This window comes from Bos indicus, chromosome 17, assembly GCF_029378745.1.
Source record: "Bos indicus isolate NIAB-ARS_2022 breed Sahiwal x Tharparkar chromosome 17, NIAB-ARS_B.indTharparkar_mat_pri_1.0, whole genome shotgun sequence".
In the NCBI taxonomy this organism is placed as follows: domain Eukaryota; kingdom Metazoa; phylum Chordata; class Mammalia; order Artiodactyla; family Bovidae; genus Bos; species Bos indicus.
The window spans coordinates 71,630,488-71,646,842 of record NC_091776.1 but is presented as its reverse complement, the minus strand read 5'-3'; the positions used below and the strand labels follow the sequence as shown (position 1 = coordinate 71,646,842).

Genomic DNA, 16,355 nt, shown 5'->3' with positions numbered 1-16,355 from the left:
CTTCCCTGAGGCTGGGTGAGCAGGGTCCCTCTCCTCCTGGGCACAGAGCCCTGAGTCCCTGCTTGCTTTCTGCACTGGCGGGGGTGGGTGGCGGAGCTCCCTGTCTGTAAAATGGGCACAAGGACCCTCCCCCAGGGTGTGGTGGGGCAGCCTCTCCGCCTGTCCTCCGCACGGCACAGCCTTGGTCCAGGTGACGAGGTGGTGGCCGCTGGTTGTCGGCTGGCGACCGACCTACCACCCCACGCCCTGGACCTGTGCGAGCTAGGGACACCCGCCCCTCTGTTTCAGGGAAGCCGCCGGGGCAGAGGCGCAGGGCTTGCCGGGGCACCGGTGCCTCGAGTCCGCCTGCTGTTCAAGGCCTCCTTGGGGCTCGGGGCCTGCATTAGACACGTGACCCCTGTGTGGGCTTCTGTCCATCAGCGGGCTGTGACCTGAGAAGGACTGGAATGCAGGGTCCCAATTGGGGGACCCCTGCCCGGCCTTCTGATGCCCGCAAATCCGGGCCTGGCCTTGAGCGTGACCGCCCCCCTCTCTGAGTCCTCCCGGCCCTGCCCCACCCCACTCACCAGGCGGCTGTCCGCCCTCAGCAACGGGCCCTTCTTGCTGGTCCCCCACACGAGATTGTCCCCTCTTCTGGCCTGCCTCCCGCCCGGGTGTCCAGGGCTGTCCTGGGGAGGGAGGCCCGGGCCGCCCTTGCTCAGACGGGCTCTCCAACCCCCGGGCTGCGCCGTGCCCTCCGGCCTCTACGCCGGCGGCCGAGACCCTGTCCACGCATCCTCCCCCATAGGCCGTGTGCCCCGGGCGCTTGGGGACTTTAATGGACAGAGGGCAAGGGGTTTGAGGTGTTTGCAGGCGGAGGGGGCGCTGGGGGGTGGAGGTGGGGGTCGGAGGCCCCGACCCCTGCCCTGCCCACGCCCCCTCGCCCTGACCACGCCCCCCTCGCCCTGACCACGCCCCCTCGCCCTGACCACGCCCCTCTCGCCCTGCCCACAGCACCGGCAGCTGCTCAAGGACAGCTTCATGGTGGAGCTGGTGGAGGGGGCCCGCAAGCTGCGGCACGTCTTCCTCTTCACAGACCTGCTGCTCTGCACCAAGCTCAAGAAGCAGAGCGGGGGGTGAGTGACCGTGTGGCCCCCTGGCCCGGCGGAGGGTCCAGGGCACCCGGGGCGGTTTCTACAGAAGGAAACTGGGTGTTCTTGCCAGTCAGCTTGCAGAGGTCATCCCCCTGTGGGCCAGGCCACTGTCGTTAAGCTACAGTCTGTTTCCACCTGGAACGCGGTGCCAGGCTCATGGTCAGAGGTCATCATTAGCAGATGTCCTGGGTCAGCGTGAGTGACTGGGCTGTTGACTCTTAACAGGAACAGGGGAGCCTGACTGTGACCTCAGGGGGGCTGTCAGGTCGTGACCCAGAGAGGTCTGGGGGTGCAGGGTCTGCTGTAGGTGGGGCACGCATGGTGCCTGCCCCGCCCCGGCCCTTGGCAGACATCACCAGCTGATGGCCGAGAACGCGGTGGCCTGTGCAGGGGCAGCAACGGGGGAAGAGACCAGTCACTCAGCTGGGCTCTTCAGCCCCCCTGCTGTCGCCGTGCTGGGTGGGTTCAATCAGAAGAGAGCTTCACCTTCCCTGTCTTGTCTGTCGAGAGGGGGCTTATACTGGGTGGATTTGCAGCCCCTCAAACTGCAGCCCTGGGGGCGTCTGCAGTCCTGTCCTGACTGTCACTGGGGGCCTGGAAGGTCTACCGCGTCAGGATACAGTGGATGAGGCGTGGCAGACCCTGGGCCTGGGTCCCACGCGAGCAGTGCCCCAGCACAGGGGCACCGGGGCCCGGTCGCCAGTGTCCACCTGTCTCGGGGACCACGGGCAGGGTTTGAAGATCAGGTAGACGTCATGGCCGTGACCTCAGGGCTCCCAGACTGGAAACAGTGACTTAAGCGGAGGAAGGTGGGCAGCCTGTTAACGTGCACCCCCCCGCCCCCGCCCCACATCCAGCAAAGCCCAGCAGTACGACTGCAAGTGGTACATCCCGCTCACGGACCTCAGCTTCCAGACGGTGGACGAGTCGGAGGCTGCACCCAGCATCCCTCTGGTGCTGGACGAGGAGCTGGATGCCATGAAGGTCAAGATCTCCCAGATCAAGAGTGACATCCAGAGAGAGAAGGTGCGTGGGGCGGGGGGTGGGCACTAGGCTGGCTCTGCAGCTCCAGGGGCAGCAGCACCTCCCAGCGGGCGAGTTCTGCTGGGCCTCTGACCCACTGCGGGTCTCTGGGACCTGCTGGGGCCCCGAGAGCATTCAGAGCACCAGGCATCCCATCAGACGTGGAGCCGTCCAGGATCGGGTAGGGGGCGGGGGGCGGTCGCTCCACTGTCCCTGTTACACCTGCCCCGATGGGGAGCGAGTCCCAGGTGCGGGATACGGCCCCTCCAGAGGGTCTGACCTGTACCCGGCAGACCCCTGGTTGTTTCTGGAGAGGAGCAGTGTTCTGAAGGAACAGCGAGGGCGAGCCCCCAACCTGTAGGGTCGGTCTACAGGTACTGTGTGGCAGCCAAGGACGGGGTGGGTCCCCAGAAGGTTGATGTCCAGGGACACCAGCTGCTGCGGTGGGTGCAGCGGGACAGGCGTCCTTCGCAGCCCGCCCCTGCCCGCCCTGCTGCACCACAAACCCCAGGGGATGGGGGGTCCCCGGAGCTCCGGGCTGGCGTGAACTCTGGGTTGTCTGTTTGTCTGGCCAGGGCAGAGTGTCCCAAGGGTGTCGAGCCCCGTCCATTGCTGCGCGTATCCAGGCTGTGCCCCTGGGACGGAGGCTTCAGGAGGGCGGTGCACGGCTGGGAGAAGAGAGGGTTTTCCCTGCCAGGTCCTGGGGACACGTCTCGCCCTGCACAGGCCCCTCACTCCCAGGAGACGTGACGTCAAAATGTGCAGACCCGGGAGCAGGGAGGGGCCCTCAGGATCACGACGGGCCCCTGGATGTTGTCCTAAGTTTGGGCAAAGGGACAGAAGGGAGGTCCGTGAGGAGAAGGCCTGTAACCCTCAAGGAGCATGCACTGAGCACGTCTGGCAGCCCGGGCCCGGCCTGGACAGTGCGGCCGAGGCCCTGTCCACGGGCTTCTGTCCTCTGCGGACCGAGGGTCCAGGCCCGCGGGCAGGCTGAGCAGGAGCGCGCGGCGCTGGGTCGGGGTGGACACGTGGCCGCATCCTCTCCCCGCAGAGAGCGAACAAGGGCAGCAAGGCCATCGAGAGGCTGAGGAAGAAGCTCTCGGAGCAGGAGTCGCTGCTGCTCCTCATGTCCCCGAATATGGCCTTCCGCGTGCACAGCCGCAACGGGAAGGTGAGTGACCACCGGCCACACTCTGCGGACCATGCCCCTCACAGGCCGCGCCCTGCCCACAGGCCACGCCCATATGACAGCCAGGCCACGCCCACAGGCCGCGCCCCCCACTACCGGTCACGCCCACAGGCCAAGCCCCTACCCGCCAGTCTCAGCCCTACCTGCCGATCACACCCTGTAGGCCACGCCCCACCCACAGACCACGCCCGACTCGCCAGCCACACCCACGCCCCACCCCTCCGGTTGCCTGTGGTCCCTCTTCGGCCCCAGAAGCTTGTGTGGCCTGGCACACGGACCCCCACAGCTGGGAGATGGCGGGGGCTCCAGGGGCGTCTCCATAGCGTTGGGGGCTCACAGGCTCTCAGCGCAAGGATGCAGTCTGGGAGCCCGTGGGCCTGAGGGGACGCTTCACTTCTACCCTGAGGGCTTTTCTCTGTGGGCATCACGCGCCTGCCCAGGGGCTCTGCGGGGGCCGCTGCCTCCGCGTCAGGGCCCGGGCTGGTGGGCATCAGCCCTCCCCTCGGCACATCCATCCTGGGGACCCGGTGGCCCTGTGCTGCGATGCGTCGCCCTGACCCAGGCGGGCAGGGCGTGCAGGAGCAGGGCTGCAAGTGCACCCACTACCCCCCAGCTCTGACGCCTGCAGCGCGGGGCTGTGGGCGCCCCGAGCGGGTTCACTGCCGGCTGCACGTGATGGCCGGGACGGAGCCCGGTCCCTGGGTGCCCGGTCAGCGGGGTGGCGATAACTGGGGTGTGCTCTCCCCCTGCCCCCAGAGTTACACGTTCCTCATCTCCTCCGACTACGAGCGGGCCGAGTGGAGAGAGAACATCCGGGAGCAGCAGAAGAAATGTGAGTGGCCCCCGGGCCGGGGTGGGGGCTCCAGACGCGGCCCGGGCTGTGGGCTCCAGGTGTGGGTTCAGGACTTTGGCACTGTGGTCTCTGACCTCGTTTTTTCCCAGCGGGCTGGGCTGTGGGACTCATCCAAGTGAGGTGTGCCTTGGAGCCCTGACGCATGAGATGGTTGAGGAGGGTCTGTCCTGAAAGGACCCCGTGCCCTCCGTGACTGCCCACCGCCAGCCTGCCCTCTGACCTCCCCCCGTGAACCCTGCCTGCCCCTGGGGCTCCCCCACCCCCGCCTCGCCTGCCCCCCACCCCGCAGATGCCAGCTGGGCGGCCACACCCTGCTGGCCCTGCTCCCCTGTGCTTGACTGCTGTCGGGCCAGGGCGCCCAGCCCGAGCCAGGACGGGCCCTTCTCTGGGCGCTTCCCTGTGTATTAGCGGGTCTCTTCTGCTCAGCTTACAGCTGTCCCGTGCTGCCTGGCTGCCTTCAGGGCTGGAGGGCAGGCCTTGCCCCCGACCTGGGGCTGCGGCCGCCTGCTTCCCTCCTCTGCTTCCCGCCGCCCCCCACCCCGTGACTCGGGACTCCCGAGCCGTTCTTGCTGAGAACTTCCCGCCTGTGCCTCTTGCAGGGGCAGCCAGGCTGAGCCCCGCATCCCGGGTAGGCGGGGGGCTCCACATGCCTCTGCCTTGTCCCCCGCAGGGCACCGTCTCTGGGGACGGGGTGCTCCTGGCGGCTCTGACAGCTGGTGCCTGGACCCGGCCCATGTTCCCATCATGGGTGTCCAGTTATAACCAGAGGTCCAGACCACTTACAGCGTCTGTCCTCTGCTCAAAAGTGAGCTCTGTTCCCCCACCTGGTGGAGAGACGGGGGCGCAGAGGATAGAGCTGCACTGGGTGTCTGGGGAGACCCCACAGGAAGCTGCCCCGGGTCGCCCCTCACGACTGCCATACAGCCAAGCCGAGGTGGCAGGCGACCCTGTGTGAGCATCTTGCTAAGATTCCCTCCACACCCCCCGGGCCACGCCTCCCCATCCCTTAGCGGCTCCTCCCTGGGAGCACGTGGACGCTGTGGGCCTCCTCACCGGGGTGTGCTGAGGGCCCGCTGCGAGGGTAGCTGGAAAAAATGCTCCAGGGGGTCCCGGGGTTCTGAGGAGCCGGGTGGACTCACTGGCTGGCACCCCTGTGCCCCCATCTCAGGTTTCAAGAGCTTCTCGCTGACGTCCGTGGAGCTGCAGATGCTGACGAACTCGTGTGTCAAACTGCAGACCGTCCACAGCATCCCACTGACCATCAACAAGGAAGGTGGGCCGCCCCCACCCTGCACCCTCCAGGCCGCCGTTCCTTACTGCTGTTGGGGCTGCCCTGGGGCCGGGGACCTCCATGCTTGGGCTTGTGTGTGCTCCTGTCGGGTTCTCCCTGGAGTGGACGGGACAAGCTGGGGTGACCCAGGGGACCGGAGACTTGGTCCTGAGTCCCGAGCGGCTCCCCAGACCCTCTGTGCTCTGGTCTGGCCCTGCTCCCCATCCCCCCACGTGTGGTCGTGCCGCACCTGCGTTCACTCTTACACTCGTGCACACACGCTTGCACACAAGAGCGTGCTCTGCACACTGCGCCTCATCCACGTGACGTGCTCCCCAGCCCCTCTCCTGTCCTGAGAGCCCGTCACGTCTCGTCTCCGCCCCTGGTTTGCCCACGTTGTGAACGTAGCACTCGATCCTAAGGCCGAGTGGAGGCCACAGCAGATGTGTTTCTGCTCACGTTGTCGCCTGGTCCCCCGCTAAGCAAGTGACAGTCACGCGGTGCCCCCCCCCCAGCCCCGAGAGGGTCCCTGAAGCAGAGCCCAGCTCCTGCCTGCCCCTCCCAGGAGGACGGGCGCTCACCTCTCTGGTCTCTTGCACAGATGACGAATCTCCTGGGCTCTACGGGTTCCTGAATGTCATCGTCCACTCTGCCAGCGGCTTTAAGCAGAGTTCAAGTAGGTGGCTGGTGTGGGGAGTAAGGTGGCCGGACCCTGAGCCGGAGAGCGCGGGGACCCGGGAGGTGGCTGACCGCCCGGAGGTGTGGTGCTCGCTCACGCCCGCTGGGAGTGGGGTTGCTTTCCAGGGTGGACCTTGCCTCTGCCTGCTTCTGGCTCTTCAGACTCTGGGAGCTGGGAGCTGCCCCCTGAAGGCAGGTCGTGCAATTGTAGAGGTCAGGTTTCGCTACAGACAAGGAAATCAGTCCTGAGTGTTCCTCGGAAGGACTGATGCTGAAGCTGAAACTCCAATACTTTGGCCACCTGATGCGAAGAGCTGACTCATTGGAAAAGACTCTGATGCTGGGAAAGATTGAGGGCAGGAGGAGAGGGGATGACAGAGGATGAGGTGGTTGGATGGCATCACCGACTCAGTGGACATGAGCTTGAGTGAACTCTGGGAGTCGGTGATGGACAGGGAGGCCTGGTGTGCTGTAGTCCATGGGGTTGCAAAGAGTTGGACACGACTGAGCGACTTGAACATCAACACAATGCAGCCCAGGTCTCCAGGAGGCTGAGGGCTGGCACCCTGACCCTGGTGCCGGGGAGATTTTGCTGCTCTGATGTGCCAAAGGGGTACCCTTTTAATCCCTCCCCTCGGGGCCATCTGTCCCAGCCACTCGGGAGCGGTGAGGGTTGGTCACGCTGCGGCGCAGGCTCGGCACACACTCGCCTGCCAGCCTGACCCCCGAGCTCTTAGGGCCCCGTGGAGGAGGACGCGGGGCAGGCACCCTTCTGACCGTGCCACCGTCACTACAAAACCGAACCAGACGTGCCTGACGAGCCCCAGAAGAGAAGCTGTTTCCAGGCCGGGTGGATACGATCGGGGCTTTGTATCCAGGATCTATCGAGAAGGCTTACAGTGCGATGCCTGAGACAGCCCAGCCTTTTAAAAATGAACAAAAGATTTGGATAGACGGAAAAAGCAGATTTATAGATTTGTGGTTGAATGGGAAAAATGGGAAGAGGTCTTTTTAGGAGTGACGGAAGTGCACTAAAACTGAAGGCGGTGACGCCTGCAGAACTCCGTCAACTCACCCAAGAGCACCCACTGGACGCTCACAGTGGGTGAGTGTGAAGGTACAGTCGTTCATACCTCAGTAGAGCCATTCGTTAAAGGAAGCAACACAACTTCTGGTGGATAAGTTAAAACTATAACTAGATTTGAATAAGCCTGAATACTTACTCAAATACACATTTTCGCTTTGCCCTATAGTAACTTTATTAATAGGGCGTCTCTGGGGCTCAGACAGTAAAGAATCTGCCTGCGATGCAGGAGACCCAGGTTCCATCCCTGGGTCAGGAAAGATCTGCTGGAGAAGGGAAGGGCTATCCGCTCCAGTACTCTTGCCTGGAGAACTTCATTAATACCCCAATGAACCGAGCCCCCGTCCCCGGCCCTACCCCACTTCCCTCCCAGCACCGAGCTGCTGTCCGTGAGCAGGGGAGCGAGTGTCGTGACGGGTGCTGGCTTCTGGCTGCACCCGTGTGACGTGAGGCTGTCTTGATGGCACCGTTTTGGTGTCTTGTTTTAGAAAGAAAACCGAGAACTCTCCAGGTGGTCTCGCGCTTCCACTGCAGGGCATGTGGGGCACCGCTTCCATCCTGGGTTGGGGTCCCAAGATCCCGCAGGCGTCAGAGCGCTACCAAAAAAACCCAAGACACTTTTTTTCTTTATGATTTAGAAAATAACACCTGCTTTTCTGAGAGAGAGGGCTGACAAAGGGCCATGTGGTCAGTCCCGCTCTCCGTGTGCCCCCTAGGTCTGTACTGCACCCTGGAGGTGGATTCCTTCGGCTACTTTGTAAATAAAGCCAAGACGCGCGTCTACAGGGATACAGCCGAGCCCAATTGGAACGAGGTGAGGCCCCACTTCCCGGCAAACGAGGTGCTCCGTCCACGGGCTGTGACCCTGAGGGCTTCCCTGCCGGCCTCTGTGCCAGCAGCCGTTCCCGGAATCTCCCGGGGGAGCAGGCGGGCCAGGAGATTTTATCTCCGTGTTCCTGAGAATTCGCCTGCACACACACACCCCTCCTCCCCCCACCGCCAGTGACGGAGACACTTGTTTTGCTGGCAGAGCATCTGGAAAAAGAGCTTCGAAGGGCTTCTTAGCATTAAGGCCCCTATTATTGCCGAGTGTTTATCTGGAAGGTTTCCATGGTGTTTTTGCTTGGAAATTGGAATGAGCCTTGGGCGCCGTGACACTCGAGGCCCGGAAGCCGGAGCTCTGCTCCTGGGGTGGGGGTTGCCTCGCTGGGCTGGAGAGGACCCTGGTCTCTGTGATCATTAGACGTGCCACACGCCGCCCTCAGAGCGCGGGCCTGGGGAGCCGGCGGACCTGCCTGGTCGTTAGAACACCGGGCGCCAGGGCTGTCCGGGGTGGGGCAGGGGGTGTCGGAGCCAGGCGGACCCATGCAGGAGGGCGTGACCCTGCAGAGGCAGCGCATGCCGGGCTCTGGACACCACCGAGGGGCTTCAGAGACCGAGCTTGGGCTGAGGGGCTTCTGGGCGGCCCACCACCCTGGCTGCACGTGTGGGCTGTCTAGGCCCTCGCAGGTTCCCGGCACACGCACCGTTCCTCCCCCCAATTCAGACTCAGAAATACCTGCTCTCCCAACCCCCGACCCCCGTCTCCCCACCAAGAACCCATGCCGGTGAAACCCTGCTGGGAAGCACTGGAGTTCCCGAGGTGCCGTGGGGGTGATGGAGGAGGAAGCAGGCCCCACGCACCCACGGCAGACATGCCGAGAGCCTGCAGGAGAGCCCTCCTCCCGGGTCCCTCTTTCGCCTCGCCTGGGTCGCCTCCCTGGGTCGATGTTTATTTTTTCCCTTCAAATAGACTGTCCTCGGAGCAGCTCAGCAAAGCTGAGCGCAAAGGACAGAGCGCTGCCCTGCCCGCCGACCCTGGCCCCCAGGTGTCAACCCACCTGGAGGGCGCTGGTCGTGATCAGTGGGCCCCCAGAGCCCACAGCGGGTCTGCGTTTGTAACCAGCCACCCCCCACTCCCACACCCCGCCCCGGGGCCTCTGCTGCAGGTGGTTCGGGGACCACCCTGTGCGAGATGCCGGCTCCCGGAGCTTGGGTTAGGCATGAGAGGCGCCCAGAGCTTCCGGAAGCTCCCAGACTAGCCGGTGGTGTGATGTTCATGGGGCACCGGCTGCTGAGGGTCTGCACTGTGGGGCGAGAGTGGGGAGGGTCTCGCCGCGGGGCCTCAGGGGAGCTGTCTGTGCGGGAAGGGGCTGCTGTTCAGAGGGCCCTTTGGCCAGCAGCGCTGGCCGCCCCTCCGCGGGGCCTGCCCAGTAACCTGGGGGCTTTCCTCCTCTCTCGGGGCGCAGGAGTTTGAGATCGAGCTGGAAGGCTCGCAGACCCTGAGGATCCTGTGTTACGAGAAGTGTTACCACAAGACCAGGCTCGCCAAGGAGGACGGTGGGGAGAGCACGGACCGGATCGTGGGCAAGGGCCAGGCACAGGTGAGGTGGCCCCTCCGCTCCCCGTGGGCTCCCCGCCTCCGGGTGCTCTGTGCTCTTCCTGTTTGACGCCCGGAGACACCAAGGCAGGGGGTGGGGGACACAGTGAGGCAGTCCCGGCTCTGAATCGTCGGCATGGGAGACCTGGGCTGGCGCCGTCGTGGGTCCCTTTCCGCCCCAGCCTGTCTGTCACTCAGCGTCTTGTCCCCGAAGGAATTGCAGCTCTACCTGTTTTTCCAGGAGGCCTTGTGCCACCCTGGCCTCTGGAGAGCCTGAGGTGGCGCCCTGCAGGGTTGCCCTTGGCAGTCAGGAGCCACCTCTAATTGGAAAAACCTGAGACTCTGAGTCTCCCCGCCTGGCGCCCCCTCTTTGGCATGTAGACCCCACTTCCAGGCCTGCAGCCGCCTCCCTCTGTGGGCGGGCGCCAGTCCCCCCGCCGGCCCCCCGGAGCTGGCAGAGGAGCCCCTGGTGGGTCAGGAGGAAGTCTCACAGAGGACTGGGGAGGGGTCCCCAGGTCCAAGCCCTCTGGGCCCTCAGCCTTCCAAGGACAGGACGTGCCCCCCAGCTCTTGTAGAACCACCCGCCTTGTCCTTCTCACAGCCTCACCTGCACGGCTCTGCACCCCAGAAGGAAGCCCCAGCACCCTCTTTCCTTACGGGGCAGCTGACCGGACCCAGCTAAGGGGGCTCCTGCCTGCCCCGCCCTGGAGGTGGGCCCTGACTGCTCCCCCAGTGCCTTGGGAAGCCCCCCGCCATGAGGCCTCCTGGGGGAGTGGCTGGACGTGCCAGGTAGCCGTGGGAGGACAGGGCTCCCTTCCCCGGTGCAGGAAGTGAAAACCTCCAGGCAGAGAAGGTGACTCACACTCCGCGAGTTCCTCGTCTCGCTGCGACCCTGGGGAGTCCTCGCCTGGCAGGGGGCTCCGTCCCTGCCACGGCTGTCTGGCTGGCTTCCTGGGAGGGGCACGGTGCCTGAGAAGCTGCTTAGGGAACTGGCCAGCTTGTGGCCTCCAGGGACCCCTGTGCCTTGGGACTGGCACCACAGGGCAAGGGCTCTGGGGGAGGTGGGGGGTTGGCGCGGACAGTCCTGGCTGCGCTGAGCCGAGACCCAAGGACAGGAAGCTGACGGCGCCTGGGGCTGGGTGCTCCTCGGGCAGGGGCAGCCCAGGGTGGCTGTGACTCTGCGTGGAATCCCAGGGATTCCAACCTCACTGCTGACCATCCCGTTTTTGTTTTCTTCTAAGTGGTTACTTAAAGAACATTTATTTAATTTGTTATTATTATATATACGTACATATCTTTTGCTTCACTGGGTCTCCGTCTCAGCTCGGGCTCTTCTCTGGTTGCAGTGAGCAGGGGCTACGGTGGCTGCAGGGCACGGACTCCCCGCCGCCGCAGCTCCTCTCGTCTCGGAGCAGCGCGGACTCTCGCGGGGGCTTCAGCGGCTGCAGCCCCCCGGGCACTAGAACACAAGCTTGGTGGTCGTGAGCCGCTAGCACGCAACACGCTCCTCCACAGCAAGTGGGGTCTTCTCGGACCAGGGATTGAACCCGTGTCTCCCGCCCTGGCAGGAGGCCGCCTCGGTGGCCTTGATGGACGGCAGGGCATTGCCCAGGCAGGGCTGTTCCGCGGGTGTCCCGAGCCGGACGCCTCTGAGCGCGGCGGTGTTCAGGCAGCTGCCTCGCGCTGGTCATCGCTCGGGGCCTCCGTCATCGCCTCCGCGCTCGAGGACCGCTGGCCTCCTTCGTACCCCTGCCCCGGCGTCCGCCCCCACACCCAGGCTCTGCCTACACCTTGCCCAGCCCGTGGTGAGCTGGCAGGCTGGGCGCCCGATTCCTTTTCTCGACTTTGGTTCCTCTGCGTCCTCCTGCGGGACTGGGGTCCCGGGGGTGGCGGGATCTGAACCGCGGCCTCCGAGCACTGCTGCTGGGTAACCGGGGGTCTCAGACAGGAAAGGGAACAGTCGTCTTCCTCCTTTATGGAGTCAGGCTCTCTCTGGAAAGAGAGATCGAACCGGGGTCTCCGCGTGGGGGCAGATTCTTTACCGTCTGAACCACCAGGAGAGAGCGGTGGTAGTCAGATAACAGCGGGACTGAGGGGGTTTCTGGCTGCGCTGTTCTAGTGGGATTTTTGCTGAAGACAGGCCCAGGTCATTCGGACGTCACCAGGAAGGCGGGGACGACCAGCGTGGTCACAGGTTGAGGATGGTTAAATATTGACAGTGGGTTGTTTGTTTTTTTGTTTTTTTTTTTTTTTTAATTTTTTCTTAAATTTTTACCCTCTGTTTATTTGGCTGCGTGGGGCCTTAGTTGCGGCACAGAAGAGCTCTCATTCAGGGCCGGGACTTTGTGTTGTGGCCCTTGGGGATCCTAGTTCTCCGACCAGGGTTTGAACCCACGACCCGTGGCACGGCGGGGCGGACTCTCAACCAGCGGACCGCCAGGGAAGTCCCCAGGGCAGGGGATTTTTGCTTCACTGACTTAGCGGTTCAGTTCAGTCTCTCAGTCACGTCCAACTCTGTCTTAGCAGGGTTCTTGCTAAAATCCATCTCTTGGGGACAAGACCTGCAGGCATACCTCAGAGGTGCCGCAGGGAAGCAGGTCACGTGAGGTTTCCGGTTTCCCAGTGCGTGTAAAGGGTGTGTCGACACCGTACCGAGGTCAGAGTGTGCAATAGCATCACGCCTGGAAAAAGCAGTGTAGGTGCCTTAGTGAAAAAAACAAGACTTCATTCCTGAGAAGTGCCAACCAGCGTCTGACAACGCAGCGTTGCCCCAAACCTTCAGCTTGTGAAAGCGCGAATGGCGGGGCACAGAAAACGAGGGCTTGTCTGCAGCTGGAAAGCAGGTCAGAGGGGCCTGCAGACTCGGGTCCCCCAGCCCCGCTCCCTCCTGGGACCTGGGGTGACTCAGAGCTGTCATCAGTCCCGGGGACGTCCGGGAGGGGCGGGAGGGGGTCTGTGACTCAGGCTGGGGGCGGCCGGGCTTGTTTACGAGTCTGGATCCTCAGCAGGAGGAAGGAAGGCAGTCAGGGGAGGCGGGTCATGCTGACGACAGCCCGGGACCCCAGCCAGCCGCCCCCCTCCCCCGTGGACGTGTATCTCTGTGGGGGGCACCTCAGGGAGGCTGTCGGTGACTCCCGGGCCCAGCCTGCCTAAATGGGGGCTTTCCCAGCAATTCCAGGTGGTCTCCCAGCCCGGCCACGTGCGAGGGGCAGGTGGCCCTGCCTGTCCTGCTGTGGGGAGGGGTGGCTACACCACACACCCCCACCCCCCGAGTCCTCTCCCCCTCCGTCACACACACCTCAACTCAGAAGCTGAGTGCAGAGCCCTTCCCATGAGCAGAGGGCGGGCACAGCACCCCGCAGTGTCCGAGGGGGGCGCGGGGAGAACCTGGAGCCAGCCCAGGTCAGCGGGCCCCAAGGGGCCAGGGGCGGAAACCGAACACGCTGTCAGGCCCGGAGGCGTCACAGTCGTCCGGGGAGCTGGGTCCTCGCCCCCCAGGTCAGGGTTCTGGATCCACCTGATCCCCTGGACTGTGTTGGGGAGTCTTGGGTTCAGGAACCACTGGCCTGGGAGCAGGGGGCGTCGCAGGGTCGGCAGAGCCCAGGGAAGGTGGAGCCTCGAGGTGTCGCGAATCCCTTCCTTCCGTTTTCCTTCTCTCGCCTCTGTGTGCAGTGTCCGTCTCTTCTGCTCAGAGGGTGACTTTACATTGCTGTCGTTCGGTCCTTGGGGCACTTGCATTCTCCTCTAACCCCAGCCAGCCAGAGTGCGGGTGGGAGCCCTGGAGACACATTGGGCAGGAGGAAGATGGGCAGTGGGCATCAGATAAGTGCCACAGAGTCCCCAGGCCCACCTGCCATCAGGGTTATCTCAGGGCTGGCCACGATCTGTTCCCCATGGTCATTCACGTGCCAGGGCCACGTGGGTGCTGGGAAGTCGGGGGGTGCTGGGGGGTGGTCAGAGATGGATGAGGTGCGAACGTGTCTCAGGGCGTCAACGGTGACAGCCCCTTGGAGTGGGCAGGTCCGCGGGGTCTCCGGCCCCATGAACGTGAGGGGTGCAGATGGTTGTTAACCGTTTGAGGCCGGTTTTAGGCTGTAGAAGTGGTGTGGAGCCACAGAGCCCCTCGGGGACTCAGCTTCCCAGAGCCTCTGCCGCCGCGAGGAGCGGTGCGGCGAGGCCCGGGCCCCCCTTGCTCCAGTTGCGGTCCCGTGGGGGACTCTGCATCTTTTCTTCACTGACTGACATCCACCGCTTCCCTTTCAAGTAGAGAAGCAGCCAGTGAAAAGTGAGAGTGTTACTCACTCAGTCGTGTCCGGCTCTTTGGGGCCCCTTGGACTGTAGCCTGCCAGGCTTCCCGAACCAGGGATCAAACCCAGGTCTCCTGCATTGCCGGCAGATTCTTTACTGTCTGAGCCACCAGGGAGATAATCAGTGATCTTAGTAATTTACAGTGTTTTACGACCGTTAACAACAATCGCGTTTGAGAATATTTCTGTCCTCTTAAAGCGGTTTCCCTGTTCCCACCCCCGGGCCCAGGCTGATGTGCTTTTTGTGTATGGATGTGCTCAGTCTAAAGAACCAACCTGCAGTGCAGGACATGCAGGTTCGATCCCTGGGGAGGGGAGATGCCCTGGAGGAGGGCATGGCAACCCACTGCAGCATTCTTGTCTGGAGAATCCCACGGACAGAGAGCCTGGCGGGCTACAGTCCATGGGCTCGCGAAGAGGCGCACACGACGTATTGACTCAACGATTGCTCACGCTGCATGTTCTGTGTAAACACACGCGCTCTGTGACGCGGTTTCCGTGACTGGCTTCCCCCACTTAGCAAAAGGTTTCTGAGGGTCACGCGCTCATGGTGCGTTCACCACACTCCCTTTTTTGGCTGGGCCCTGCCTCACGCATGTGTCCACACGGCACGTTTAGCTCCTCTGTCTGTTCTCCAGTTGGGGGGCACCTGGGCCGCTTCCCATTCGTGGCCGTGACGGTGAGCGCCGTCCGAGTGTGGCATGGTCGGTGTGATAACAGACGGCTTCCTCCTTCCTGTGTGGAGAGCCGGGGGGGAGTCGCTGGGTCGCCGCCAAGGTTGGCGCTCTGAGCTGTTGACCTGCTCTTCCCAAGCAGCTGCAGCAGTTCACGTCCCCGTGGAGGTGCCCGAGGGCTCCTGTTTCTCAGCATCCTCGACAAGCCCGTTACTGTTTGCTTCTTATTTATTGGGGTGCGTCGGGTCTTTGCAGTGGCACTTGGGGTCCCCGCCACGTCATGCAGGCTCTTGCATCGCCGCACGTGGACTCCCTAGGTGTGGCTTGAGGGCTTAGTTCCCAAACCAGGGCTCGAACCCGCATCCCCTACCTTGCCTGGCGGATTCTCAACCATGGTACCGCCAGGGGAGGTCCCCTGTCTTTTTTTTGATCAGAGCTGTCCTCTGGGTCTTGGGGTGATGCTGGAGCGTGGTTGGGGTCGGGGGAGGGCAGGAAGGAGTTAAGGACACAGAGGTCAGAGCTCCAGGAATGCACTAGAGAGACAGAGGCTGGAGGGCCGTGTCCCCTTCTGGGGGGCGGGGGCATCTCTGGTCCCCTCTTGGGACCACTCCTGGGAGCAGGTTACAGGGTGAGACGTGGGGCTCGGTCCGGAGGGCCGGGGAGGCCCTGCTGGCCCGTCCTGGGTGCTGAGCACATCCCGGAGGAAGCCGCAGTCTCCAAGAAGGCGGGTGAGGAGGGAGCCACTTGCCCTGTCTTGGTCCTGCCGCTGCCCGGGGAGGTGAACAAGAGAATGCTCTGAGAGTGTCCGTCAGGCCGTCCATCCCTGACCGCCAGGCCGCCTCGGCCTTCCAGGCAGCGCTGGGGGCAGCCGTCCACCAGGCCTGCCACCCACCCTTGTTCCCTGGGGGTGCCCCGTGCCCAGCCCTGGGGGAGGCGAGTGGAGACGCTGACCTCCGTCTGGGGAGGCACCCCGCCTGCCCGGCCCCGTTGTCCTGAGCGGCTGGCGCATTCCTCCCGGGACCCCACGCGCCCTGGGCTTTCCCGAAGGCGCTGGCCCTTTCCTGGTCCTCCCCCTGAGCGCTCCGTTCCCAGCCCGGGCTCCCCGCTTGTTTACCTCCCTGTACTGTAAATAGCCCAGGCGGGAGCACGTCCGCCGCGAGCGCTGTCTGTGGACGGAGCCCGGCCGCGGGGGGTGTCCTCACGTGGCTTCCGCCCGCTGTGTTTGTTGGAGCCGGGCCAGCCTATGGACTGTCTGCCGCCCACCCCCGGGGCGGAGGGCAGGCAGGTGGAGGGGTGGACGGCGGCGCTGAGCCCCCGGTCCCTGGGCCAAGCGGCCAGTTCTGGGGGCTGTGGGCGTTCTCCCACCCGAGTCCGGCCCCGGCAGGGATGGATGCGGTCGCGGCTGTGGCTCTCGCAGGACCTAGGAGCGGGGGGCCCGTCCAGCCGTGCGGAGGGCTGGCCGGGCAGACACGGGTTACTCAGCGTCTCCAAACTGCCCGGCAGGAAACCGGCCACTTGAGAAGGAAGCGTGGCTTTTCTGGGCTCTGGAGGGAAAGTGTGACGCATCGGGATTCCCGTAATCAACGGGCCGCCCGTGGGGGTGTTTTTCCCACGCAAACAAAACGGAGAACCCGCGCGATGGGACTGGGCAAGCCTGCGGGGGCGGGGCTTCCTGAGAACCGGGTCAAAAGGCTGCGGGGCCGGAGCCCGGCACACTCCAGCCCA

At 64.0% G+C, this 16,355-nt stretch overlaps 1 protein-coding gene across 2 annotated transcripts in view; it reads left to right on the top strand.

Moving 5' to 3' along the window:
* The window catches only part of BCR (BCR activator of RhoGEF and GTPase), an 86,713-nt gene that overhangs the window by 61,630 nt on the left and 8,728 nt on the right, over positions 1 to 16,355 (top strand). For both annotated transcript variants that reach the window (XM_070769959.1, XM_019977877.2), the window contains exons 9-16: positions 994 to 1,115; positions 1,991 to 2,159; positions 3,208 to 3,327; positions 4,102 to 4,177; positions 5,367 to 5,471; positions 6,070 to 6,144; positions 7,947 to 8,044; positions 9,519 to 9,653. In XM_070769959.1, the coding sequence (XP_070626060.1) occupies positions 994 to 1,115; positions 1,991 to 2,159; positions 3,208 to 3,327; positions 4,102 to 4,177; positions 5,367 to 5,471; positions 6,070 to 6,144; positions 7,947 to 8,044; positions 9,519 to 9,653 (900 nt within the window). The remainder of the gene's footprint in view (positions 1 to 993; positions 1,116 to 1,990; positions 2,160 to 3,207; positions 3,328 to 4,101; positions 4,178 to 5,366; positions 5,472 to 6,069; positions 6,145 to 7,946; positions 8,045 to 9,518; positions 9,654 to 16,355) is intronic.